This window comes from Dasypus novemcinctus, chromosome 7, assembly GCF_030445035.2.
Source record: "Dasypus novemcinctus isolate mDasNov1 chromosome 7, mDasNov1.1.hap2, whole genome shotgun sequence".
Classification (NCBI taxonomy): domain Eukaryota; kingdom Metazoa; phylum Chordata; class Mammalia; order Cingulata; family Dasypodidae; genus Dasypus; species Dasypus novemcinctus.
The window spans coordinates 127,604,024-127,631,668 of record NC_080679.1 but is presented as its reverse complement, the minus strand read 5'-3'; the positions used below and the strand labels follow the sequence as shown (position 1 = coordinate 127,631,668).

The 27,645-nt window shown below is 47.6% G+C and overlaps 1 protein-coding gene and 1 non-coding gene across 7 annotated transcripts in view; one reads left to right on the top strand and one right to left on the bottom strand.

Annotated features, from left to right (window-relative positions):
* The window catches only part of CLASP1 (cytoplasmic linker associated protein 1), a 283,348-nt gene that overhangs the window by 77,303 nt on the left and 178,400 nt on the right, over window positions 1–27,645 (top strand). For all 6 annotated transcript variants that reach the window (XM_058301168.2, XM_058301167.2, XM_058301165.2 and 3 more), the window contains exons 3-6: window positions 19,149–19,227; window positions 20,723–20,826; window positions 21,527–21,618; window positions 22,665–22,740. In XM_058301168.2, coding sequence (XP_058157151.1) covers window positions 19,149–19,227; window positions 20,723–20,826; window positions 21,527–21,618; window positions 22,665–22,740 — 351 coding nt within the window. The remainder of the gene's footprint in view (window positions 1–19,148; window positions 19,228–20,722; window positions 20,827–21,526; window positions 21,619–22,664; window positions 22,741–27,645) is intronic.
* LOC111764715 (U4atac minor spliceosomal RNA) lies at window positions 18,526–18,650 on the bottom strand. The gene has a single exon (XR_002797261.2). It is a non-coding gene; the product is annotated as a U4atac minor spliceosomal RNA (small nuclear RNA).

Sequence of the window (27,645 nt, the reverse complement as noted above, 5' to 3'; positions counted from 1 at the left end):
CTCTCCTCCATGGTTTCTGATGAGAAATCTGCACTACTGGGTGTCCCTTTTATGTGATGGTTTGCTTCTCCCTTGCTGCTCTCAATATTTTCTTTTTATCTTTGACGTTGGTCGTTTTAAATCTTATGTGTCTTGGAATAGGTCTATTCAGATTTATTCTGATTGGGGTATGCTGCACTTCTCGGACGTGTAACTTCATTTCTTTAATGAGAATTTTTAATTTTCAGCTATTATTCCCTCAAAGATTCATTGTGCCCCTTTTTCTTTCTCTTTTCCTTCTGAAACACCTATGGCACCTAAGTTGTTATGCTTTATCATTCAGCTTCCTTAACTCCTGCTCAATTGTTTCCATTCTTCTCGCTGATTCCTCTCTTCCATTTCCTTATTCTCTGTCTTCTGTATTCCATATTCTTTCTTCTGTCATTTCAAGTCTGCTGTTGTATGCCTCTAATGTGTTTTTTTTTAAAGATTTATTTATTTTTATTTTATTTTTCCCCTGCCCCAGTTGTCTGTTCTCTGTGTCTATTTGCTGCATGTTCTTCTTTGTCCACTTCTGTTGTCAGCGGCACAGGAATCTGTGTTTCTTTTTCTTGCATCATCTTGCTATGTCAGCTCTCCATGTGTGAAGCACCATTCTTGGGCAGGCCGAACTTTCTTTTGCGCTGGGCGGCTCTCCTTATGGGGCGCACTCCTTGCACGTGGGGCTCCCCTACGTGGGGGACACCCCTGCGTGGCACGGCACTCCTTGTGCGCATCAGCACTGCGCATGGGCCAGCTCCACACGGGTCAAGGAGGCCCGGGGTTTGAACCGCAGACCTCCCTTGTGGTAGGTGGATGCGCTAACCACTGGGCCAAGTCTGCTTCTCTCTACTGTGTTTTTGATCTCACCTGTTGTGTCTTTCATTCTCATGAGCTGTGTTATTTTTCTATTCAGGGTTTGAAATTCTTTTTTGTGCTTGCTCAGTGTCTACTTGATCCCCATATCTCTTTAGCCATATTGCTTTCAACTTATTAATTTGAATTTGGATTATTTTTGTGTGTATCATGTTGATTAGTTGTCTCAAATCATATGTCTTATCTGGGCCTTTGATGTATTGCTTTGTTTAGGCCATTTTTTCTATTTTCTTAGTATGGCTTGTGATTTTTTGCAGATTTGTAGGCATCTGATTATGGTGGTGAATTTACTCTGATGCTCAATTTCTCTCTCTCTTTTGTAGGTATTTAGTGGCAGGAGTCTGTGTTACTACCATTCATTTTGATTCTTGTTCAGCCTTTTTGGGTCTTTGAGGTTTTCCCTGTTATTTGCTCAAATCTTAGCCCAGGACCCAGGAACGCATTGCAGACCTGCTTCCAAGGACCGTGGGGAGGGAGGTTGTAAAGGCTGGAAAAAACCTCTTTTTTACTTTTTATTTCCTCGCCTGCACTTCTTTGGTTCGCCAGCAGATGGCGCGTTCTAGCAGCCCTGTCAGTTCAGTGCCTGGTGGACTGTGTTCACTGCAACACAGACTGATCAGTGTGATAGAGGATCCCGTAATTCAAACTTTCTCAGAGACAGTTCTCCAACCTTTGCTGGCAGCCCCTCCCTTCTCCTGGGTAAGAAGTAATTCTGCTCCCCTCTGCGTCCTCAACAACCAGTCCCTGTCGGTGGAGAAGGAGACCGAGAGGGTCATATGGCTTTCGTCTCGAGCTGGCTCCCCAGGCAAACAGTGGTGCAGCGCCCCTCGGCCTCGGAGGGCATGGGACACGGCAGGCCTAATTTGTGGGCCAAAAGCTGAGTCAGCCTTAGGCTGTATCCCTCTGTCTTCCTTTAACTGGCCAGGTGGATCCCTGAGGCCCCCTTTGTTTGAGCTGCTGGCCCGAGGCTGGGAAGGCACTGGTGGCTGCGGCTGCAGCTGCAGCTTCTACTCACAGTCTTAGCGTTGAGATTCTTTTCCTGTGCCCCTCTCTCCTCTGGGCAGTGTCCAGCCTTCCCTGGTGTCCTAAACCCTAGAATGTTTTTCCCAGGCTGTTTCTAACTGTCTTCTAGCTCCTTTTCTAGGAGAGGAGAGAGTGCTGTATCTTTCTAACCCGCTGTCTTTCCGGAAGTCCTTTTTCTCTTTCTAACTGTGGATATATATATTTAGCATAAACTTTTCCTTCCCGCTACTCCTAAGCATATGCTTCAGTGGGATTAATCACATTCACAATGTTGTGCTCCATCACCCCCATCTTTTGCCAGAACTTGCCCATCGTGCGAACAGAAACCCTGCACCCTTTACTCAGTGCTCCCTGCCTCTTCCTTCCTAGCCCTGCATGGGGCTACCTTTACCAAGTGTAGCTCACCGGGGCAGGTCCTTTAACTAGGTTATTTCCCCCAGCCACCTGGAGAAGGGATATGATGATTCAGTTCCCATTATTACAGACAAATAAATAGACTCTAGAGATGTTAGCTTTCTTGAGATCTCATAGCTAGTAAGTATGGTGGAGCCATGTTTTTAAAAAAATATTTAATCCCCCCCCCCACCCCCGATTGTTTACACTCGTCGTCTGTTCTCTGTGTCTGCGTGTCTTCTTGAGGCACTGGGAAACAAACCTGGGACCTCTCTTATGGGAGAGTTTCTCAATCGCTTGAGCCACATCTGCTTCCTGGTGTGTTGTGTCTCTCATTGTCTTTCCCCGTTGTGTCTCTCTGTTGTGTCATCTTGTTGCGTCAGCTGGCCGTGCCTGCCCATCGCACTAGCTCGCCTTCTCCTGGAGTCCTGGGAACTGAACCTGGGACCTCCCATGTGGTAGGTGGGAGCTCTATCGCTTGAGCCGCATCTGCTTCCTGGAGCCATGTTTTGAACCCCACTTTGTCTGACTCCAAGGTCCATTCTCTGCTACTTGACAGAAAAATTGCTGTTTTTTTTTTTAAGCTAGAGCATCCTGCTGAGTTTGTCTTGCACTGAGTGGTTGGCATGGCTCTCGGGATATTGCCCACACCTTGCCCCCGTCCACCACCACCGCCCCCAAATAAAAGCACAGAACATTTTCCTCACTCTCCAAAGTTCCCTTGTATACATGATCTACCCCCCTTCCACCCCTCCTGGGAAGGTTTTAGGATCTTTTTCACCAGCTGTTGTACCCTGATGCAGGTCTCCTTGCATTCACTTCACCTGTGAAGGCCCACGACCCTGCTGTGCTGTCTCTGTATGAGTGCCTAACAACTTTGCCGTGGATCTCTTTTATCTAACCCGCCAATACGGGTACAGTTCAGATCCACCTCTCAGCAAGACAGTGCTAAGATGGTCCTTTTTTTTTTTTGTGGAGGTACTGAGATGTATATACATACAAAGCAGGTACTCCACTAACCTCTTTTTATAGACGAAGGCACTGGGGCCCAGAGAGAAGTGACACACTCTACACCTTCCAGCCAGCTGGTGGTAGAGCAGGGACTAGCACCCGAGGCTCTCCTTCAGGTGGGAAACCTGGCTCCTGGGTGCCCGGGTTCCATCACAGGGCTCTCAGGTGTCTGTAGCTTACCTCAGGCCCTTTGGCACTGGTGGGTCCCTGAGGGTGGCTGGCTGGTTATACTTAGGCTCCTGGTGTGGGGGCGGGGAGCAGGAGGAGCCTACAGCAACCAGCTTGTGCCGCAGCAGGTGATCTGCCTCTCTGGACCTCAGTTTCCTCATCCGTCAAATACTGATTACACTTCCTTAGCCCATCTCACACGGTTGCTGTGAAAGTTAGTATGACATTAAAAAAAAAAGGAGAAAGACTATGAAAATGCAATGAAAACATCTTTAATCCATAGACTGTAAGGTCTTCATTGCCTGGAACAAGTGCCACAGGTAGGTGAACGAATAACAGACCTCCCTCTCCTTTAAAAATAGGCATCACGCGTAGTAAGAGAGTGTTTTAGTTTGCAAGGTTGCCAAACGCAGATCACCATAAAATGGGTTGCCTTTTCACAGTGGGAAGTTACTAGCTTGTACGCATACAGTTTCAAGGCTGAGAGAAATGTGCAAGTCAGGGCATCGTCAGGCGCTGCTTTCTCCCGGAAGACCGCCCGCCCGCCGGTGCTCCCGGGCTCTGCTATCACAGGGCAAGGCGCCTGGCGGTGTCCGCTGGGCCCTCCCTTCTCTCTTTGTCCATCCTTTCATAAAGGACCCACCTGGGCCACACCTTAACTGAACTGGCCTCGCCCAAAGGTCCCACTTACAGAGGGTGCACACCCACACGAATGGCCTCGCCTTAAGAACCTGGTTTCCTGGGGTACGTCCAGTTCCAAGCCACCGAGAGAGCGTTAAATACAGACTGTTCTCATATCCTTCCAGGTTTCAGTGTTTCAGAAAGGGTAGTGTTTTTATTATTTATTTCTTTTAAAGTAGTAAAATGTCATCCTGGAGCCAAGATTTTTTTGGGCCAGGATTTTACCCTGGCATGAACTCTGAGAAAATCAATGACAGTTCTCCATTACTTCAGGGGAAGTGCTGACTCATCTTTCCACTGTGCCTCTGTGAAGACTGGGGTGCTAGGAACTGTAACCCATGATTTAACTCACAGGTGTTTGGCCCCCAGATTAGTGAGAGAGTGCTCTTGGAATGGTTTGTGTTACACACTTTTTGTCAGGAGCAGAAGCACACCCAAGGGTGATTTTGATTGTGCTAGTGTCACTGCAGACTTAATATTCTTAGTTTCCTTTCATAAGACTGATGGATTAATGAATATTATCTGCATTACCTAAGAGCTGCGTGACCTTTCCCAACTATTTTTTTCATCCTTTCTGAGACTTGGTTTCCTAATCTGCTGTGGTGTCTGCCTAAAAGAGTTGTTTGTGAAGATTCGACAGTACAGCTTAGCACACAGTCTTACCTGCACAGTCAAGGTGAAAGTTAGTTCCCTCCTGCCGGCTCTGGAGAGGCAGTGGTGATGAGAAAGGCTGCTGGAGAGACTGCCCTGCCGTGGGTGCCGTGTGGCCCGTGGGCCGAGAGGCTGGGATGTGCGTGAAGGCCTCCGTGTCGGTGTGCCTGGTGGGGCCTGGGCCTGGGCCTTGGAGGGGGCTCTGGGAGCCTGGGCAGAGCCGGAAGCTCTGCTGGAAGAGGTGGAGGCCTGCTCGGGAGCCCCGGGAGAGGCCTGGGGCCGTGGTGCGCTGCCCCTGCTGAGCGAAGTTGCAGAGCTGGCGCCCGCGGGGTGGCTTTGGCCCACCCGTGTGTTTGCTTGGTCTCCTCAGTCCTTTAGTAATAACTTCGTGTAAGTTGCACGTGGTTAAAATCTGGCTGCCTGCCCTGGCCTGTGCTCCCACCTGGCCCAGGTGCCCTGAGCTGAGAGAGCTTCCCGGTGTCCGCGACCCCTGCCCTCAGAGGGCTGCCTCACTCCCTCCTGCTGCTGGTCGGAGCTGCGCTGCCCGGTGCGGTCGCCCGAGCCTCAGCGATGTTTATAAAGTCCAGCGGAGAGCTCCGTCGCCGTGACTGTTATAAAGTCCAGCGAAGAGCTCCGTCGCCGTGACTGTTATAAAGTCCAGCTCTTGAAGAGCCCCGTCGCTGTGCGCACTAGCCGCGGCTCAGGTGCTCGGCAGCCACACGGGGCTAGGGGCTACTTATTGGGCCACGCAGTTATGGAACATTTCTCTCACTGAGGCGAGTTGAACCGGGCTGTTCTAGATCTTTAAAGAAAGATACTGAGGAGGGTCCTAACGCCGCCTCCGGCTGTGTGTACACTTGGCTTCCTGGCCGCTCGTGGCTACTGGTGCCTCGAGGGTGCAGTGACGTGGTCTGACGGCCTGACGATCCCACGTGCCTTTCTGATGGCAAAATCCTTGTCTTTGGGCAACAGTGGACAAGCGTGTAACGTCTCAGCTCCCATTAATCTGATATGAAGAACTTGCGTCATCATAAGCATTTGGTTCTGTGGCTCCTGACCTGTCTCCAGAGGCCCCTTCCGGAGGAGGAATTTAAAAAGCGTGCTGCCCAGTGGCGTTGTTACTGGGTTGAGTGTCCTGGGACTCCCCAGGTAAGGACAGCATATTTGGGTGAATAAGTCTCCCATCCCACATGTGTATATATGGAGGCACTTTTTTTTTTTAACATTTGTCTTGTGCTCTTATTCCTGAAATTGAAAGTGGGTGCGTTGTAAGAGTGCTAATTAATTTCCCCTTATTCGGTAAGAATGCAGTTTAGAGTCTTTTAAAATAACTCATAAATGTATAGAACTCAGCAGTGCACAGCCCCGTTTTTAAAAGGGCACCCAGTGCCTTTTGTTAAAAACAGTGCTGACAAAGTAAATAGGGTGTATTTGTTCTGAGTGCAGCTGTCCTTCTGAGAGCATGTGTGGAGGTGACTGCGTATCACAGTATGACTTAAAGCAGCGTTTCTTAACCAGGGGCCCCGCATCCCCACGAGTCGGTGAGCTTGGATTGAAAAACCAACTTACTATGTTTATTTTCTTGGACCGCTGACCTTGAGTGTCATAAAGCTGCTGCTACATTCTGAGCAGCAGAATGTTCGCCTGACTGGCCAAGGAGTCTATGGAACAGAAAAAGCTAAAACCTCCGATTTAAAACAGTGGAAGGATTGTAAGCAAGGCCGGATGTCAGGGGAGGTTTGGGGATTGGTTATTGGATTATGATACATAATACAAGAGGATGTCATACAGCCACCGAAAACAGAGTTGTTTCTGTGATAGCTAATTTGGGAAGATGCCCAAATGCACGTTTTTGACTGCAAAAAGCAGGTTATAGCAGAGCCCACTCATATTGTGAACCTGCTTATGTAAAATTCATCTGCACACACGCACATGCACACGCACGTGTGGGGAGCAGAGACGACTTGAGGGATTTTCACCAAAATATTGACAAGGGGTTTTAGGCGACTTTACTTCTTTGGCCTTTATGCTTAGTTTATTTTTCCCCTTCCCTCCGTAAGCCATGCTCCTCCCCCTCCCCTTAAAAGCGCTGCTTTTATAAAGAAGAAATCAAGCATTTATTGAGTGCTTACTGTATGCCAGGTGTTTTGTTAAAACCCTCATATATCCTCTTTTTTTTTTTTTTTTTGAGGTACCAGGGCTGGGGATTGAACACAGGACCTTGTATGGGGGAAGCCAAAGCTCAGCTTCTGAGCCGCATCGGCCTCCCTGAGTGGGTTCTTTTGTTTGTTTTGCTTGTTGTCTTATTTTGGGAGGCACTGGGAACCAAACCCAGGATCTCTCATGTGGGAGGTGGGTGCTCAACTCCTTGAGCCACATCTGCTCCCCTCATATCCTCTTTAAGGTAACAGCACTACGTCTGGTTTCACAGATGAAGAATTTGGAGTGTGCAGATTGAGCAGCTGGCCAGTAGGTGTAGCTGGGATCCAGCCTCAAGTCTGTACTGTAACGCTCTTGGGCTTTTCCCGGCACTAGACATGATCAGAACATCTGAAAAGCTCTGAGCTGAAGCCGGCCTTTGAGGTTACCTGATCCTGCCAGAGCTGTACTGGAACTTGTTCAAGGTCTTAAGCTGGTTGGAGAGATGGAAGAGACCGAAAGCACGGGGTTTTGTGTATTTTGTGATCGTAGAATACTGAAAATGGCCTTGACCTGGAGTTGGAGGCTTGGGTTTGGCTGCATCTTGGTTACTGTCCTAACATCAAGGCCTTGGGGAAATCTCTTTGCCTCTTTGGTCTTTATTGTCCTCATTTGTAAAGTAAGGATAATATCTTTTATATCTCAGAATTATCATGAAATTATTCAGATTCATGCTGAAATGTCTTAAAAACAATGAAGTTCAATATTAGGGCAGAATATTATTTTCACTCCAATCCAGTCTGCCAAAGCATATGAGCTGTCATCCTACTTACTTTTTCTGTGGACACCTTTTTTTTTTTTGGTGAAAGAAGATCTTAATATTTCTGTCTTTGATCAGTGAGAGCTCATGCTCTGGAAAAAGAACTGTGGTGAATTTCATTTTGATGCTTTTATCAGTGTTTTGGAAAGTAAGAGAGAGACAAGGTCTAAGCCACTCACAGACTTAAAGGTTAAGCCACTAGCAGTCCAGGATCACCCCTACTTTTTTAGGTTTAAAAGCCTTTAAGATAGTTGTGAACTAGACGTGGAATGCGCATAAAACAAAGTCTGATGAGTTGTTGTAAAGCTAAGGGCCATTTAATTACTACTCAGGGCAAGAAATAGAACATTGCCAGCATCCCCGAAGTAACCAGTGCCCTGGCTTTTACAGGAATTGCTTTCTTGATTTTCTTTGTCATTTGATCATTCAGGTACATTTGCCTGTTTTTCTGTTGTTGTTTCTTTTTAGGAGGTACTGGGGATTGAACCTGGGACCTGGTTCTAGCAAAGCAGGCACTCAAGCACTGAGCTACACCCACTCCCCTATTTGCCTATTTTTGAGCTTCATATAAATGTATATATACTTTGTGCTAGGCCTTTTCACTTGTTAATATGAATTTATCTGTACTGTTTAAATGTAGCTTTGGTTCATTTATTTTCTTTGCTTATTGAATTCCGTGGTGTGAAAACCACAACTTAGGCATTCTGCAGTGGACAGGTGTGGTTTCTCATGTTTGCTGTGGTGAATAGTGCTGCTCCAAGCACCCCTGTACATTGCCCCTGATAGTCACGTGCATACCTTTTTACTGGGTGTCTTCCTGACACTGGAATTGCTGCATATGTGTATCTTCAGATTCAATAAATATGGCAAGATGCTTCCTAAAGTGTTGGTTGTGCCATTTTATGTTCTTACCTACATGTATGAGAATTCCTGTGATACCATGTTCTTGCCAACACTTGGTATTGTCAGCCTTTTAAATTTTAGCCATTCTGCGGATGTGTGATAGGATCTCATTATGATTTTAATAGCATTTCCTTGATGGACTAATGGAGGCTGAACAACTTTTCATTTGTCTGTGATCATTGGACTCTTCCCTTGTGAGATGCCCTTTCAAATATTTTGTCCATTTTTCTACTGGGTTGCCTATTGATAGATTTGTAGAAAAGATCTTTATATATTCTAGAATCAAGCTTGATGTTGCTCTTTTGTTTTACAAATGTTTTCTTCCAATATGATTCGCTTTTTCATTCTCCTACGGTGTTTTTAAATTCCAAAGTCCTTAATTTGAATTTGGGCCAATTTCTCAATCTTTCCCTTTATGGTTTGTATTTACTCTGTCCTGATGTCTTTATCCTGTGGTCATGAAGATATTTTCCTCTTATTTTCTAGAATTTAATATTGTTTGGTTTTACATACTTATAGTTATTATCTAGAATTCATTTTTGTGTCTGGTGTGAGAGAGGGGTCAATTTTATTTTTATTCCATATGGATATTTGGTTGACCTGGAAACACTTGTTTACAAAAGCAGCTCTATCCCCATACTTCCATGGCTTTGGAATGCCTCCTTTTTGATAAAGAAAGTGCCTAAATATTCCTGAATCTCTTTCTTTATTCTGTTGATATATGTCTTTCCTTGAACTGATAGCACGTTACCTGAATTCCTGCTCTTTATGATGAATCTTGATATCCAGTAGAGTAAGTCTTACTACCTCGTTGTACCAAAACTGCCTTTTCATTTGAATTTCCACATGTATTTTGGAATCAACTCAAGTTCCTAAAAAAACTGAAGGTGGGAATTTGAGTGGAATTGTTTTGTTTTGAGTGTACAGATTAATTTTGGAAAATTGAAATGGCTACAATGTCAATCTATAGTTTTTCTCTCCATTTAGTTTAGTTATCTTTAAGTTTTTTATTCCATAGCTTTTTTGTTAAAGATTTGTTTTGGTTACATTTATTCCTAGGTATTTACTGTTTTCATGCAATTAAAAATGGCAGCTCATTAAGTTTGGTTTTTGGTTTGTTGCTGGTATAGAAATGCAGTTGATTTTTTTGTATATTGAATTTGTACATGTCAGTCTTGCTAAACTTGCTTATTAATGCTTATTTATTAATATATATCTGTAGATCTTCTAGATTGTCTACAGTTTTATTTTCCGTTAATAATGACAGTCTTGTTTCTTTGTGAGTTTTCATACCTCTCTCTTTCTCTCTCTCTCTATATTTTTTCCCACCATTAAATATTAGTTAGACCTCTGTTACAATATTGAAAAGAAATTGTAGAGTGGATATTTTTGTCTTGTTTTTCCCCATCTCAAAGGCAAAGCTTTCAGCACTTCATCATTAAGTGTGATGGTTGACATAGGTTTTTTTGGATATCCTTTATCAAGTTAGGAAACTATCCTTCTATTCCTAGTCTGCTGAGAGTTATTTTATTTTAATTATGAATGGAGTGGATTTCAGTTTTTCTTACGGTTTTGCATCTATTGAAGTGAATAACATAATAAAGGAGAAAATCGTGTTCTTAATATGGCAAATTATATTGAGTGGTTTATTAATGTTAAACCAACATTTATTCCTAGAATAGATCCTACTTGGTTCTCATGTATTATCTATTTTATATATTATATATATTTTTGTTTAGGACTTTTTTCTTCTATATTTATTAGTATTATTGGCCTGTAAATATTCTTTTCTTCTAATGTTTTTTCAGGTTTTAGTGTTAAAGTTATTCAGGCCTCATAAAACAAAATGGATTATGTTTCCTCTTTTTCTATTACATGGTAGATTTTATGTATGATTGGCATAATTTCTTCCTTAAATTTTTTGGAGATTTTACCAGTAAAGCCATGTTGGCTTGGATTTTGCTTTCAGAAAAGATTCCAACTTATAGAGGCCATTTCTTAATTAGTTAGAGGAGGTTTGGCAGGCCCTATTTCCTCTGATGCCAGTTTTGGTAAACTGAAAGTTGTCTCTTTCACCTAAAATTTTAAATTAATTGATAGAAAGTTGTTTATAATATCCTGTTTTTGTTTTTTTTAAAGATCTGCAGTGCTGGCCTCTTTCATTCCTGACCTAATTTATTTTTTCCTAACATTCATTGTGTTTAGCTCTTTTACTTGTCTTTATAATGAAGTACATTTTGGCTTTGATGGTGATCTCTGTGATCTGCTTATTTTTTAAATTAATTTATCCTATTTTTATTCTCTTTTTCTGGGGTTTTGTTTTTCTAAGTTGTTGATGCATTCTTTTTTTTTTTTTTAATTTATTTTCCCCTGTCCCTTCCCCCTCCCCCTGTCCTGCTGTTTTTGCTCTCTGTATCCATTCACTGTGTGATCTTCTGTATCTGTTTCTCTTTTGGTCTTCTCTTCTTATTTTTTCTCCTCTAGGATTCATTAGGATTCAATCTTGGGGATCTCTGATGTGGAGAGGTTCCCTGTAAATTGTACCACCTCAGTTCCTGGTTTCTGCTGCGCTTCACCGTGACTCTCCCCTTTGTCTCTTTTTGTTGTGTCATCATTTTGCTGCGTGACTCACTTGCATGGGCACTGGATCACTCTGCGGGGACTCGGCTTGCCATGCAGGCACTGGCTCACCACGCGGGCACTGGCTTGCCATGTGGGCACGCTTTCCTTTCTTCTTTTTCACCAGGAGGCTGCAGGGATGGAACCTGGGTCCTCCCATATGGTAGGCGAAGGCCCTATCACTTGAGCCACATCCGCTTCCCTGTTTGATGGATTCTTATCTCATTTATTTACAGTTTCTTATTTTATAATATATGTGTTGGGGCCTCTAAATTTCCCTTCAAGTACTGCTTTATTTGGATCCCACAGTTTTGGTATACATGTTTTTATTATCTTTCAGTTCAAAATGTATTCTTTCATGATTGCTTCTTCGATCCAATGGGTAAGTTCATTATGGAAGGCAGTGTTCTAATTATCTTTTGTTGTTTTCCGGCTTAATTTCCACTGTGATAAAAAATATATATATACTGTGTTATATCAGTTCTTTGAAAATTTTTTTGGTCAGTTTTTATAATTGAATTAATTCTTCAACAAACAAATGTGTATTCTGCAACTGTTGTGTGCAGTTCTCTATACCCTTCTGGTTAAGTTTGTAATTGTACTTTCTGATTTTAATGTTAATATAGCTAACCAGCTTTTTTTTGGGTAGTGTTTTGTGTAGTGTATCTTGGTCCATCTTTTTACTTTCAATTTTTCTGAAAATTTTAAATGTGTCTCTTGTAACTAGCATATGCTTGTCTTTTGTTTGTTTGTCCAGAATGACAATTTTTACCTTTTAAACCAAAAATTGGACTGTTTGGTCCATTTACATTTAATGCATGTACTGTCATATTTGCGCTTAAACTTATAGTCTTAATATGTGCTTTCAGTTTATCCTGCATATTCTGGTTTCTTTCCTTTCTTGTTACTTTGGATTGAGGGTTTTAAAAAATTCTTCTTCTTATGTTTCATCTCTTAGTTTAGAAGTTACCTATTCTTTTAAGATTCATTTTCATGGTTATCCTAGTGGTTTCAGCATGCATCATCTTGACCAAATCAAATGGTAATTGTTAATTAGCCTCCTGATACTGCTAAGACCTTAGAATAACTGAACTGTGCCAGTCCTCTTCCTGATTTATATCTTATTTCTACATATGTTAAATTCTGCAAGAAACATTATTATTTCTGTATATGGTTAATATTTATTTAGATTCACCCTTTAATCACTTTCCATACTTTTACACCTTCAAACCTCTACTTAGGATTATTTTCCTTCTGTCTGGAGGACACCCTTTAAAGCTTCCTTTAGTGTAGGTCTGCAGGTGACTGATTTCTCAGGTTTTGTTTGTGTGAAAATTATTTCACTTTCATTCTAGAAAGATATATTTTACAGGTCTCAGAATTCTAGGTTGGTGGTTATTTTCTTTCCTCACTTTACAGACACTTTGGTGGTGATGGTCTTTTTAAAGATCTGTGTAATTGTTTAGCTGTGGATTTCATTTCTGTTAGCTTGCCTGTGATTGACGGAGCTTCTCAAATCGGTGGCTTGTTTTCTTTCTTCAGTATCTCTTTAGCTATTGCTTTTTTAAATTTTTAAAGTATTCAATTCAGTGATTTTTAGTATATTCAAGAGTTGTGTAATCATCACCACTATCCAGTCCAGAAAGTTTTTATCACCCGGAAAAGAAACTTCATGCCCATTAATTACTGTTGCTTTTTTTTTTTTTTTAACCTGTCTCTAGCCTCTCCTTTTTAAATGTCTTTAAAACTTTGCTTAGGGCTTCTCCTCTATGCCCTGTCTCCTACCTCTCTTCTGGATTTTTCATCCTCCTGCCTCTCTTTGCTTCGTTCTGCTTTTTTCTGTATGTGTAATTTCTGTTTAATTCTGTCTTCAGCTATGTCTAATTTGCTGTTAAACAGATTGAGTACTTAATTTTGGATATTGTTTTATTTTATTCTTTTAAATTCTGTGTTACTTTTTAGAAGTTGTCATTTCTCTCAGAAGTTTTATTCATGCCTTTTATCGTCTTAGGCATGGTAAGGCTTGTGTTTTAAAATCTGTTTCTGATTATTCTGATATTCAGTGCTCATGTTGATCTTTGTTTCTGCTAGTTTCCAGTCATGGGTCCTCTGTACATGGTAATCTTCTGGTTGGGTTGTGGCTATTGTTGAAAATTTTTTTTACAGAAATACATTGAGGACTAGAGTAGGATGATGTTCTCTCCATCAAAATGGTTTGCATTGTTAATTTGCCAGGGGCTTTAGTATGCTAGTAGTCTAGGACCACCTTAATATGACGTCAGAGATGGGGATTTTTCTGGACCACTCAGAGGTTTGGAAAGTGGGCGGCAGACTATTTTATTTCCAATTTATTCTCTTACAATATATAGCCTTTTGGGTTTCCAACCACATTGTAGTGGATTTACCTGGGTCAACTACCTTGGAAGACTTTGGAATCCAGTATTTGGCCCTCCAGCCCAGAGGTTCTTAACCTTTTTTGTTCCACAGACCCCTTTGCTAGTCAGGTGAAACATATACTACTGTAATTTATTTATTGCACACATTCATAAGTGAAGGAAATGCTAGATTACAGTTAGAGGTCAGAGAAAATAGTAAGTTGATCTTTTTTCAGTCCTAGCTCACGGACCCCCTGAAATCTTTCCATGGATGCCTTGGGGTCCATGGACCCCTGGGTAAGAACCCCTGCTCTGCCTCGAGGGGCTATTAAAAGGCTTTCTCAGGGCTTGGTTTCCCTTCCCCAGAGTATGAACAGCCCTAGGGCAAAAACGGACCAGTTGCTGCGGCTCACCGCAGTTCTCTCATCTTCTTAGGTTTCTTTTCTACCATCTCAGCTCTCTGATACTTCCAAGAAGACGTTCTTTTCTATTATGTCCAGCCTTTTCAGTTGTCACCACAAGGTGAATTGGTCTGAATTACCTAGACAGCCATTATTATGTCCTTTTTAAAAGCATCTTTTTAAGGTTTTATGATAAAGGAACTGTGTCAGGTGTTGAGAATTCCTCTGTTTCAGCCTTATTTATTATTAGTCGGTGAAATAGTGGTTTACTGATCACCTGCCATTGTCCCAGTGTTGTGCTATATATTATGGAGATTTTGAGGAAATGCAAGATGTAGTGTTCCTTACATTCCAGGAGTTAGCTGGGCATGCACAGAAAATTGAATAAAGTGCTGGAGGAGGGCCAAGAGTAATGGCAGGTGTAGTAGCTCCGTGAGAATTAAAGGCAGTAAGTGCTGGGGGTTCTGGGGAAGCTTTGAGGGCAGGTTGGATTGCCCTGGGGTAAAGGACAGCTAGAAGAATGAGTGTGGAGCTACACCAGAATGAGTGTGGTGTACAGGCAGGTAGGGGTACGCACTTATGTAAAATAATTGTCTACGAGGAAATCATAGCAGGCGAAGGGGTTTCAGCCCCTGATGTCTCCTCTTCCTTTATCACACAGGTGTGCAGCAGAGCTGCCCTCTCTACGGGCCACAGCTTGCTGAGTCGTAGCCAGCACCCACGTGGAGTGGTCACCTTCCTAGCTTGGTCTGTGCTGGGTGGGGGCCAGGGACCCAGACATGAGTAGTCCTTGGTCCTGCGCAGTGTCAGGACCAGATTTTAGATTTGCCAGCTCTGTCCAGGCTGTTTGTCACTCTGCCCTCTAGGAAGAGTCACTGCCCGCCTTTGGCCATAACTATTTTTTTAAGAACAGTTTTAGAGTTACAGAAGAATGGTAAAGACCTCTCTTCATATGTTTCAAAGGCTTCGTCATCTTTAGGTTGAAGTTTTTTCCATCAACAGGTTTCTGGGTAATACCCTTTTTCTTTAAAATTTAAAAAAAATTTGAAAATATATATACAACACAAAAAATCACCATTTTAACTACTTTATAAGTGCAAAATTCAGTGATACCGTGACAATATTGTGCCACCATCACCACCTTTCCTTACCAAAGCTTTTTCATTGCCCCAAACAGAAACTCTCTCTTCGTTAAGGAATTGACTCCCCATTCCCTACCTGCTACTCCCAGCCCTTGGTAGCCTGTAGTCTTCTTTCTTTCTTTATAATTTGCTTATTCTAGGTATTTCATGTAAGTGAAACTGTATAATATTTGTCCTTTTGATTTGCATTTTCCTAACGGCTAATGATGTTAAGCATCTTTTCATGTGCTTATTGGCCATTTGTATATCCCATTTTAAGAAAAATCTATTCAAATCCTTTGCCCATTTTTAAATTTGGCTGTTTGTTTTCTTTTTTTTTTTTTTAGTCATAGCAGTTCTTTATATATTTTGAATATCAATCACTTGTCAAATACATGATTGCAAATAATTTTACCATTCTGTTGTCCTTTCCCTTTCTTGATAAGTCCTTTGTACAAACATTTTCATTTTGATGAAGTCCCAATTTTTCTTTTTTTCTCTTGTTGATTGGGCTTTTGGTGTCATATCTAAGAATCCATTGCCTAATATGAGGTCTTGAAAATTTTCCCATTTTCTTCTAAGAATTTTATGGTTTTTAAGCACTTAGATTTAGGTTGTTGATCCATTTCGAGTTAGTCTTTGTATATGATATAAAATAAGGGGCTAATATTCTTTAATGGGGCCCAATCTTTTGGTTTTCATTCAGATAACCCCAAATAAAACAATATGAAGTACAAGTAAATATGAGCATGTATAGGGATATTTCAAGAGAAATTTTTGAAAGTCATTGCCACCTGACAGTCTCACAGCATTTTAGACCTTTGCTTATTAAATCCCCTGATCTTAGTCTTTGAGGTTAGTAGGAATTCCAGTAATTGCTACTTAACAGAGATGAAATGTTTGGACATGAATTATGGGAGAACAAATGGAATAAGCCAGTAGCTTCTCCTAGCTCTGGACAGAGGCTGGTGCAGACCAGGGGATTTTTCGGAAAGGTTGGCGAGACACGTCTGTACCCATGAAGGCATTTGCCGCAGAGGCAGGGCCTGGGGACCTCTTCTGGCTCACCCCTGCTTCAGCCTCTCCGCACCTTTCTGGTGGCAGCTCCATTCACCTCTTCTCCCTCAGGACTTGAAAGGTGGATTTTAATTTTTCCTTTCTCCTGGTTTTCTAATCCCTGTGACCTCCTTACCCTCACGCCTCGCAGATCAGGCAGTCATACAGCATTTGCCACCCTCGACGGGCCCCGTTGTCGTTGCTGTTCACGCCTCACGTTTCTGAGCACAGTGTGCAGGGCAGGGCTGCCTCCCGCCCTGTCCCCACTCCCAGGCGGGCCGACCAGGCTGCGCAGACGTTTTTCATCGGGGTGACTGTGGGTAGACACATAGGTTGACATCAGAACTCAATTTTTGAACAAGACATTTTTGGAGCTGGTTCTTGATTTTATATATATATTCCCCCCGGCCCGGCCCCCCCCCCGAGAATGCCCTAAGTCGTATTGTGAGGCTCGCCTGTGTTTAAGAGACTCTTTGCGGCTCCCTTTCGAGGACTGGGCATCGGAGCTTTGCGCTCAGGCCTCCCACCCCCGCGCCCACCCCCTCCCCAGTGTTGAAGTGACACCGTCCTTCAGAAGCCACCAGAGGGGCAGCTTTTCCCGGCCCAGCACACGCCCGGGGGCGCTCGGGAGGCGGCCCTGCCCCGCGCGCCGAGTTCCGGGCCAGCTCTGCCTGTGGTGACAGACACGTGTGAGGGCGTGCCGCGCCCTTCCGCGCTGAGGCCGCTTCGCCCGGCCTTTCACGGCCTCCGACCCTCACACCCCAGGAGACAGCTGGTTTGTTCGCAGAGGCTAGCTAGGGGACGGGGGGCCCAGCACTCTGTGCCAGCGCCCACAGCTGCAGCGGACGGAGCCCCTCCTTGCCCGGGGGCTGGGGCTGGGGGCGGACTAGCCGGCCGAGCAGCCCCTGCCTCCTCCCCGCCTCCTCCGGGCCCTGGCCGCTCCCCTGGCCGCTCCGGGGCTCGCTGCACCTGCCCACCCAGGGCCCTTCCACCGGGGCGTCACCTCGGGGCCTCCTGTCTAGGCCTTGGCGAGGCCCGCCCTGTCCGACCTCCCCATTAGCCCTCCCTGAAAAAGCTTAGTCTGCACCCCCCCCCCCCCCCCCATTTCCACAGATAGGGCCACCACATGCACTGCGGGATCTGAAAATAGAATGGCCTCTCACGCCGAGTCTGGAGGGATTTAGGCGGGGGCGGGGGGGGGGGGGGCGTGGAAGCGGAGGCAAAGCCTATGGCGTTGCTAATGTTTCTGTAGCAATGATACCCCGCCTCCTGCCGACCATCTAAGCATATAGACGCTTAGGATTTCACTCCGTATCAGTTAAGTGATGGGCTGCCTTTTCTTTTTTTAAAGTAAACAATTTTTTAGAACAGTTCTAGATTTACAGAAAAATTGCAAAGATAGTAAGGAGAATTCCTAAGCACCCCAGAGTTTCCCAATTATTGGCATCTTACATTATTATGGTGTATTTGTTACAACAAACCAGTATTGACAACATGATTATTAACTAGTCTAAACTTTATTCAGATTTCCTTAGTTTTTATTTAAAATTTTTTAAATTCCCCCTCAAGATGGCCCCCTCATCTGTCTGCTTATTGTGTCCACTCGTTTGAGTTTTAGTACTGCGCAGGCATTTTATAGAATGCCCATTGAGTGGAGACTCAGTTGGGATTTTCCTGATATTTTCCTTATGATTAAACAGGGATTATGAGTTTGGGGGAGGAAGATCACGAGATAAAGTGCCATTGCTTCTTACTTCCTATTAAGTGAACATATGGCATGATGGATGGTGGGTGTTGGCCTCCATCACCTGGCAGGTGTCCCCACTGTCAGGTTGCTGCTGCTCCCCTGCCTCACTGTACTTTAGGCAAGAAAGTCAGCCTGTGAAGATAGGCTGCTTTTACAAGTGGTAGCGCAAAAGTAATTATTTCAAAGTGTTTTACATCATTACATAGTTTTCCGAAATCCTGGATTCTGTCCATAAAGTAGCATTCTCAATCTCAATAAAAACTACTTCCTTCAGTATTTTCAAGTAGTCACTTGAAGGAAACTATGTACTGTGATTTCTAGTAAATACTCAATTTTAAAAGTTACATGGTGTGATTGCTGGGCTCAGTTGCCTACAATGCCAGAGGTATCTTGTGTACAGTGAAGTATACAGGCTTTCCACCGACTGAATTGAAACGATTCCTTTAGAGAGAAATACTTTAGAATTGATCAGACTCGTTAAACTGTTAATTAATAGACATGAAGTGGAAAAGATGCATTCCAGTTTTCCAAAAATTGCACCAAGATAAAGCAATGCTCTACCGATGCGGGTGTGTTGTGTAGGCGTTAGCAGTACTGCCCTCACTAGGCGTTCATTGGACAGTAACGCAACCCCAAGAAAAGGATGGTTGATGGCGGGCGGGCGTGCGCGGCGGGCGGCAAGCGCCGATACCAGGTATGCTTGTGGTGACCAACTCGTGCGTCCCGCCTTAGCTGCCCGGGGGCTGGCGCCGCTCCGGCGACCCCAAGTACCTCCGCCAACCTCCGACTTCTGGTTTCCGGAGGCCTTCGCTTGGCCTCGGAGTGGCCGCCCGGGTCTACCCAGAAAGCCTCGCGCCGATCGCGAGGCTATTTGCATACGCGCCCTCGTCGGGGCGGGGCCGTCTGGGGACCGGGCTGCGCGCGCTCCAGGGCTGAGGAGTGGCCCCGGCTGGGGACCCGTGGAGGCGGCGTGTTCTTTTCGCCGCTGCTGGCGTCTTGCGAGAGCCCTCCCCTCGGTGCGGCCAGGCCACCCGCCCAGCCGGCCGGCGCTCCAGCGGCTCTCAGGCAGGGCCCGAGCCGGCCAGGCGGGGGCGTCTTCGGGACCCTGGCCGCCCGCTGACGGGCTCCCGCTGTTTCCCGCTGCAGGTGGTCCTTCTGGGCATGGACATCCTGTCGGCGCTGGTCACCCGGCTGCAGGATCGGTTCAAGGCGCAGATCGGCACAGGTGAGCCGCGGGCGGGTGCGGGGGAGACCCCAGACTCTGCGTCCTCCAGCCCCTGCTCTCCAGTCCCTTCAGCCCCCACCCCCCGGCTCTCCCCGCCAGTTCCCCCAGCTCCCCCAGCTCCCCCAGCTCCCCCAGCTCCTCCACCTCCTCCACCTCCTCCACCGCCAGCCAGCCCTGCAGCCCCTTTCTCCAGTCCTTCTCCCCCTCCCCAGTTCCCCAGCCAGCCCCCAGCCGGGGCTGCACCCCTGCCTTCGCCCTCCTGGACTCACCCATCCCTGCCTCACTGCTCCCGCTGGCATTTTAACTCTTTTTGTTGCATACCTTTCCGTGGGCTTCTTGCAGCCTCCACGTTCTTATATGAAGTATGACTGCTAATTGTTTTATTTTTTGTAAAACAAGATATCACGCTTTCGTGCCAGCTGAATTGTATTTGTTCCTCATCCTTCCCTTTGTCCAGAGAGTGTTTTCTTTGAGAAGCCCTACAAAACCTATGCAATTATATTTTTTTTCCAAAAGATTATTGTTGGTATTACTGTTTTCACTTAGATTGTAAATGTCTTTACGAGCCTATAGTAAATGCTCGCTCTCTTATTTGGAAGGGAAAACAAGCTGTCAGGAAAATAAAAGAAAAATCATCCCAGATTTCCAAGATTTAGACATCTCTATGTTCCTGATGTGGGATTGCATGGTGGCCTTGTAAACACTGAGCTTCTCTGTCTGTTCAAGTAATTTCTTGTAGACTTTCTCTATTTCACTTGGTCTATGTGTATTTTTCTTTTTTGGTTAGTTTTCTGGTTCATGAGCTTCTTTAGATAAGGTCGTGGAGAATTCCCCCTTCTGGCACTGAGTGAGTCTCTACACCTACAAATAAAGCAAACCCTTCCTTTTAGAAATTGGGTATTTTTATAGTGTTCCATTTTTCTACTAAATTAGCTGAGTTATTCAGGGCTGTCTCTAGTAAAGAAAGGCTTGTAGGCTCTCAGAAGAAGCAGAGTCAGCTGCCCCCCATGTGCAGTCTGCCCTTGGCGGTGGGGGAGGAAGGGTGGAGAGCTGGGTTCAGTCTGACCTGCACGAATGTGTGTTAGGCAAAATTAAAAGTAAGCCACGAGGATGAAAGGCAGGTGGCTCTCTAAATGCTTGCCCTTTTTACCCTCAGGCGAAATGTTGGAGCCCCTCTCTGCTACCTGAATTCCCTTTTGTCACCGCTGGCATCCATATTAGTGGTGCTTCACCTGCTTGAAAATACGTCAGGGCTGCCAGGGGAACATGGGGTGAGGAAGAAGGCAAACAATCTGTGCATGTGAAGGACTGCGCAGGTTCTTGTAGCAACTCACAGATTTCAGTGAGGGGCTGTGAGCGAGGATGGGTGGCTTAGGATGCCAGTTCTCGTTTAGGCTGGGCTTTTGTCTGCCCAGTTAATCGAAGTATCAACCATGCGTGACCACAATCCCCCCAAAGAGGTTGTCTCTCCATCCCCTTGCCTTCTGATTTCCAGTGCTGCCGAGTTTAATAGACAGACTGGGAGATGCTAAGGACTCGGTGAGGGAGCAGGACCAGACGCTGCTGCTGAAGATCATGGATCAGGCTGCTAACCCCCAGGTAGGCAGGAGGAGCCAAGGGCGCGTCTTGTCAGCTCTCGCATTGCAGAAGAAAATCAGCCAGCATGTATTCTGACCCTCGCCAGCGCCACGGGGTATTTAAATAAATAATGAACAACAAAGGTATTATCTACCAAATTAGTGGGCTGAATATTGCCAGAACCTGTTAGCTCCTCTCGAGCTGATTCACATAACTGAGTCTGTCTGTGAAGGGGCAGCTGTGGTTCCTGGGAGCGGTGGTGCCAGCTGGGCCCACTGAGGGGGCCTAGCGCAGCTCTGCCTGCCAGAATCCCCCTGTCTGCTGTCGGGATGAGGGCGGGCTCCAGAACAGCCGGCCCAGAGAAGAGAAAACCTGAAGTGGGCCTTCAGAGAGGAGCAGGTGCTGGGGTGTATGTGATGCGAGTGTGTGACCTGGCACGTCACCGAGCCTGCTGTGGCCTTGTCTCCTCACCCAGCAAACAGGGCCAGCATGCCTCCCTTCCAGGGCTGTTGGGACATGGAAGGCCAGTTCTCTAAACCAGTGTTCTGACCATTTCAAATTGCTGCAAATTATTTAACTGTCACTCTCCAGTATGCTAACAAGAGGGCTGAGTGGGTTGGTGGAGGGAGGCTAATTTGGCGCCTTGTAAAGAGGCACCTCAGCGCTTGGCCAAGTGAGAGGCCGCAGGAATCTTCTCCTACCTGCTCTCTGTTGTCTGCAGTACGTGTGGGACAGGATGCTCGGAGGCTTCAAACACAAGAATTTCCGCACACGGGAAGGCATCTGTCTCTGCCTTATCGCAACACTGAACGCGTAAGTCTGGGCTGAGCTGAGATTTTTATTTGGATGAAGGTGTTTTGTTTTTAAGTGTTTTGTCTTGAAATAATGATAGATTTATAGGAAGTTGCAAAGAAGCATACAGGGAGGTCCCATGTCCCTTTCCCGTAGCCTCCACCATGTTGCCCTGTTACGTGATTGCACTCTCAGTACAAATGTAGAGAAGTTGTCGGTTGACAGAAAAGTCATATCAGTGCAGCAGTTATTAACTGAATTTCCACTCTACCAGAGAGTGGTAGTTGGGGAATCAAGTGAGGTCCCTCAAAGCACGTGCAGTTTAGTTGGTGAATTAGCCAGGGTTCTCCAGGGAAACAATCTACAGGAGGTATTTGTAAATAGTATGAGAATTTATAACATTGTCTCATGACCTTGGGGATGCACAAGTCGATTCTGCAGGGAGGCTGCAAGCCAGGAGCTCCGATGGTCCTTGATGAGCTCCCCAGGACTCACTGGCTGCCTGAAGTAGAGATGGGAACTCTCTCCTCCGACTCCTGAGCCACTTCCCCTTGTAAGACCTTCAGCTGATGGATGAAATGTCACTCATTGCTGTAGCTGGTCTCCTCAGTTAACTGTAGGTGTCATCAGCCATAGATGCACTCAGCTCACTGATGATTGAAATCCCTGAAACGTCCTCACAATAACAGCTGGGCCAGTGCTCGTTTGACCAAACCACCAGGCATGGTTACCTGGCCAGGTTGACACATGAGCCAGACCATCACAGTGGGGTGTGCTGTGCTGGGCAAAATAGGAACAGCACTGGGGATGTGGCCAGGCAGACGGGGGCAGCAAGGCCGTAAAGGGTTAGGGCATGGTGGGGGCGCCCGTCCGAGCCAGGCCCACAAGAGGACTTGAGCTCGTGCGCATGGGTGACAGGGGCCAGCGTGGCATGTGGATTCCAGAAGCCACATAGGTGGGAAGGAGGGAGCTTGGGGTGGAGGTGCTGACGGGGAGAGGGCTCAGTGTGCACAGAGAGGGCCCTCTCTTCCCCTCCTCACTGACGGTGAAAACTGCTTTTGTTTCAGCTCTGGAGCCCAGACTTTAACACTAAGCAAGATCGTGCCACATATATGTAACTTACTTGGAGATCCCAACAGCCAGGTGAGTGTCCCAGGGTGAGGAAGAAGCCACCGGCTGTGGACAGGTACAAGGCGCTGGGGTGCTCCGCGTGCCCCTGGTGGGCGGGGGCTTTTTCCATCTTTACAGAACTCCAGCTGCTCTAAAAACGGCGGGCCCACTCTGCATGCCTCTGGAAAATCACCCGGGCCACCACGGCCAAGGGCACGGGGGGTGATCCTGGCCGCTAAGTCAGACAGCGGCCGTCCCTGCCTGGGTGGGGCCCACGGGGGGAATGTCCTCCGTCTTGTTTTAGGCAGCGGTTACACCCGTGTACATCCTGTCAGAACTCCTGAACTGAACCCTTCCCAAGGTCCATGTCATTTTACATGAATCTTCCCTCAAGAAAGAAAAGGAGGGAAGTGGGCCATCTGTGAGAATACCAAGTGTCTCCTCTCACCCAGTTGAGTTCTGAGTCTCGTCACTAAAAGCCATAGTTCTTATTGTGGATTCAGCTCATACCAACTGGTAAGATCAACACTTCGTTAGCTAAAGGAGCAGAAAATAGGAACTGTAATGTGCAAAAGAAATACACGTGGTAGACAGCCACCACGTCGCTTCCTGCTTGGTCATTGCCACCTTGTCTTCCAAAGAGGTTTTGTCAAGCGCCGCTTGCACTCTGTTCACAGGCCCCCGACGGCACGGGGTTCAACGCCCTGCTCCCCCAGCTGTTCTGCCCGCCACGCTGCCGCCCTGCGTCCCGCTCGCCCTGCTCCCCGTCCCTTCCCTTCTCTTTCAGCCTGCCAGTTTTCCTGGTCCCCTTGCTTGCTTGTGCTTCCCTCTTCCCACTTCTCTAATCCAGCCTGAATTGAAAACATTAGATTAGAAATACAATTTTTACTTACTGGATCATATCTTATATTCCATATTAATGAAAAAATAACAACCTAGCCTATTTTTACAAATGCTTCTAAATTACCAAGTGGACTGCTTGCCCCCCTGCCCTTTGGCCTGGTCTCCATCTCTGTCTGGATAGAACCTTCTCTAGAGGCCACCTGAGACTGGCGCCGTTGCCGCACGATGCCCGTCGGCAGGGCTTCGGCTCGGCTGCAGTCAGTGTCCCGTCTGCGCGCTCCCAGGCCAGGTGGGTCGTGCGACTCTCCACCGGGGCCTGTGGGAGCAGGAGAGCCCATGGGCGCGTGCTGGGGCCACAGCGAGGACGGCGGCTAAACTCTGGTTTGGGGAGGGCAGGCACCTCCAGGTTGCAGCGTACCCCACTGAAGATACAGTTCCCTGTGGTCTGTCTGCAGTGTCGTTTCTGGAACTTCATAGCCCCCTGCCCAGCCCCGCCCTCCCCCCTTCTTCCCGTCTTCCTCAGCTGTGCCTGGCGGGCTTCTGCTCTGGGCCTGCCTTCTCCCAGGGGAGACCTGGGCGGTGACCAGCTTGTCGGTTTCTGTAACCGGGGGACACGGCACCCCCCCAGAGGAAAGCAGACACCTCGTCATCCTGGGACCCTCCGTGACGGGTGCTGCGGAAATGACACGGCGTTCCTTCCAGTAGTATCCCATGTAGACTCCCCCCTCACCCGGGGACTTTCGCCAGTTTACTTCATAAAAAGTTACTACCGGGTGAGGTGCCTGGAAGAGAGAGAGCTATGCCAGTGTCTTACTCCATGGCCTTTCGTTCGCTTCTGTCCTAGAAGGAATTAGTGAAAGTCGTGGCGGGGTTTTACTCGTGGGACTTGCACCTTTGAGTACAGAAGCTAGGGTTCCTTTAGTAAAGTCTCCGTTAGCTAGTAGGCTGTAGAAAATGCTGAAAGCAGTGACAGTCTCAGAGGTGACCTATGAAAGGTTTTTTCCCACTGAAGACCTCTATAAAAGGTTTTTTCCTTGTGGCCTGTAGGACACCAAGCAGACAAGGCCGTCTTTGCTGTGGTAACGAAGGCCACAGCTGAGGGCACCTGTGCAGTGGCAGCCGAAGGGCTGCTGGCGCCAAGTGCCACAGCACTGCCGGCTTTGGTAAAGGGTTTTCATTTGGGGTAAGGGCCTGTAGTTACAAGGCCCTAAAGAGCCTGCTCGAGGCTTTCTCCCCAAAGTCGCTTGCCACATGTCGAAGCAGGGAGACAGCGGATCCCTGCGCGGGTTCAGCCTTGCGCTCTGGGCGTCCCCTCTCCTGGCTGGGGGCTGGTTTCTTTCTGGGTCTTCTATCTCTGTCTTCCCAAGGTTGGCTGCTAACTACCAGGCAAGTGGTCATCTCCCCCCAGGGCCCCAGGATCAAAAGTAACAGCGCAGACTTTCTTCACGTGTGTCCTCTTGAGTGAGTGTCCCTCTCTCTTTGGGATTCACAAAAATAATCTCAAACTGTGACAACCACTAAGAGAAAAATATCCTTGTAATAGTTTTAAAATTGCATCCAATTAAATTTCTTTGGGTGGAGTGTTAGTTGAAGAGCAGCTATACTTTAGAAGTTCTGCTGGTACTCTGTTGAAAGGAAAGTTGTTTCCGATTGCAGTTCTTTTTTTTTTTAGGGCGCCGTCCCATGTAGATTGAAAGCGGGAGTGGAATGTTAGGAACATTTAACATTTTGAAACCGTTACTTTCTCATCCTTGAAATCCTTTAGACTTAATCTCTAGGAAGGCTTCTCCGCAGCTTCTCCTTTCTCCTGAACTCCTTCCCATTGAGCAAGCACTCCCTCCCCGTTATTAGTCCTGGAAGGTCCCTGCAGATCTGTGGAAAGGAGATGGGAAGTGAGTCACCTGTTTGTGTGTTGACTCCTCTGATTTCTCTTCTACCTCTTTGCATCTAGAGGAGGAGTTAACTTTCCTTAAAATTATTGTATGGAGAAGGAGGGGGTAAAATGATTTCCCTTTTACAAGATGGAAGACGTGAGGCTTGTTAAACGTTTTCTTGAGCCCGAAATTGCAGCGCCTGGCCGGAGGCCCCGCAGCCTCGGGAGCTGTGCGCAGGAACCCCGCAGGCCAGAGCAGGGGGCCCTCAGCTGTGCGCAGGAACCCCGCAGGCCAGAGCAGGGGCCCCGCAGCCTCGGGGGCCCTCAGCTGTGTGCAGGAACCCCACAGGCCAGAGCAGGGGGGGGCCCCGCAGCCTCGGGGGCCCTCAGCTGTGCGCAGGAACCCCGCAGGCCAGAGCAGGGGGCCCTCAGCTGTGCGCAGGAACCCCGCAGGCCAGAGCAGGGGCCCCGCAGCCTCGGGGGCCCTCAGCTGTGTGCAGGAACCCCACAGGCCAGAGCAGGGGGGGGGCCCCGCAGCCTCGGGGGCCCTCAGCTGTGCGCAGGAACCCCGCAGGCCAGAGCAGGGGGCCCTCAGCTGTGCGCAGGAACCCCGCAGGCCAGAGCAGGGGGCCCCGCAGCCTCGGGAGCCCTCAGCTGTGCGCAGGAACCCCGCAGGCCAGAGCAGGAGCAGGCGGCCCTAGTGGGTCTGCAGGTGAGTCTGAGGCCAGGCGCCTCCTCTTGGGGGAACCCTGCTGCTGTTTGTTCGTGGTTACCTGTAAAGTGAGGCTGCATTTGGGTGGGCAGTTTGGGTAGCCCGTAGTGGACAGGCCCTCCAGCCAGAGTCTTCTAACTGAGCAGTCTCCATGCCAGCCACACGCCCACGTGTGCGTTGGGGGGTCATCTAAAGGTGAACTGTCCCGTGCGTGCACACACAGTCCTCCTCCCCCAGAAGCTCCTCCCACCAGGGCTCTCTCCCCGCACGCCCCTGACCACTTCGTCGGTCCTCTCTCTGGGAATATGAGTGTCCTTTAAATGTGCGTTGTGGTTCTTGTTTTATCTTTTTTTTTTTTTTTACGGATTTATTTGAAATTTGAATATCCATGATGATCACGTTTATTTCACATCATTTTCTGTGAAGGATGGCTGCACGTATTTGTCCATTCTGCACAGCTTAACACAGTTGGTTTTTCTCTTTATTTATGCCCATGTATCCCTGCGTGCTTCTGCCATTGCCTCTACCTCCCCTTTTGTTTCCTTCCCCTGCCTTGCCTACCGGCCTCTGGCCCTGGGGGCTCGGGCTGCTGCTTGCCCCCTCCCAAGTCCCTGTCCTGCCCCCCAGCGCCCCATGGCACCTGAAGACAGCCCGCCCTTTGAATGCGTTTCCCCTCCCTGCTGTTCACGCTGGCCGCAGCCACGCTGCCCGGACCCTCCTGCCTGGCGCGGCGGTCACCTCCCAGCCTTCACTCCCCTGACACGCGCGGGCCCGCGTGTCCTTCCCACGTAGCTCTTCAGGCCACCGCTGGCGTGGTTGGGCCTGGCATTTAAATGAACGCCGTGGCCACTACAGCTCAGAGGTTGCCTGTTCCTTTGATTATTGGTCTGCGTGCACTGGCTCCGTGCAGGGGACGCCCCTTGGAACTCCGCAGAATGGGCCACAGGTGGCCTCGGCATGTGTGTAGGACGCATTCGGCTGCAGATGGAAATGAATTCTGCACGGCGAGAGGCCCTGACGCAGGGGGCCCCTCTGGGTCCTGAAAGCCTGTGGTTCCACCCTGGGGCCCAGCTAGCCTTGGGCAGCCAGGGGACCGAGAGGGAAGGGCAGCAGGCCAGCCGCTGTCTGCCTGGAGGACTGTGAGGGAAGGGCAGCAGGCCGGCCGCTGTCTGCCTGGAGGACAGAGGGAAGGGCAGCAGGCCGGCCGCTGTCTCCCTGGAGGATAGAGGGAAGGGCAGCAGGCCGGCCGCTGTCTCCCTGGAGGACAGAGGGAAGGGCAGCAGGCCGGCCGCTGTCTCCCTGGAGGACAGAGGGAAGGGCAGCAGGCCGGCCGCTGTCTCCCTGGAGGACAGAGGGAAGGGCAGCAGGCCGGCCGCTGTCTCCCTGGAGGACAGAGGGAAGGGCAGCAGGCCGGCCGCTGTCTCCCTGGAGGACAGAGGGAAGGGCAGCAGGCCGGCCGCTGTCTCCCTGGAAGACAGAGGGAAGGGCAGCAGGCCGGCTGCTGTCTCCC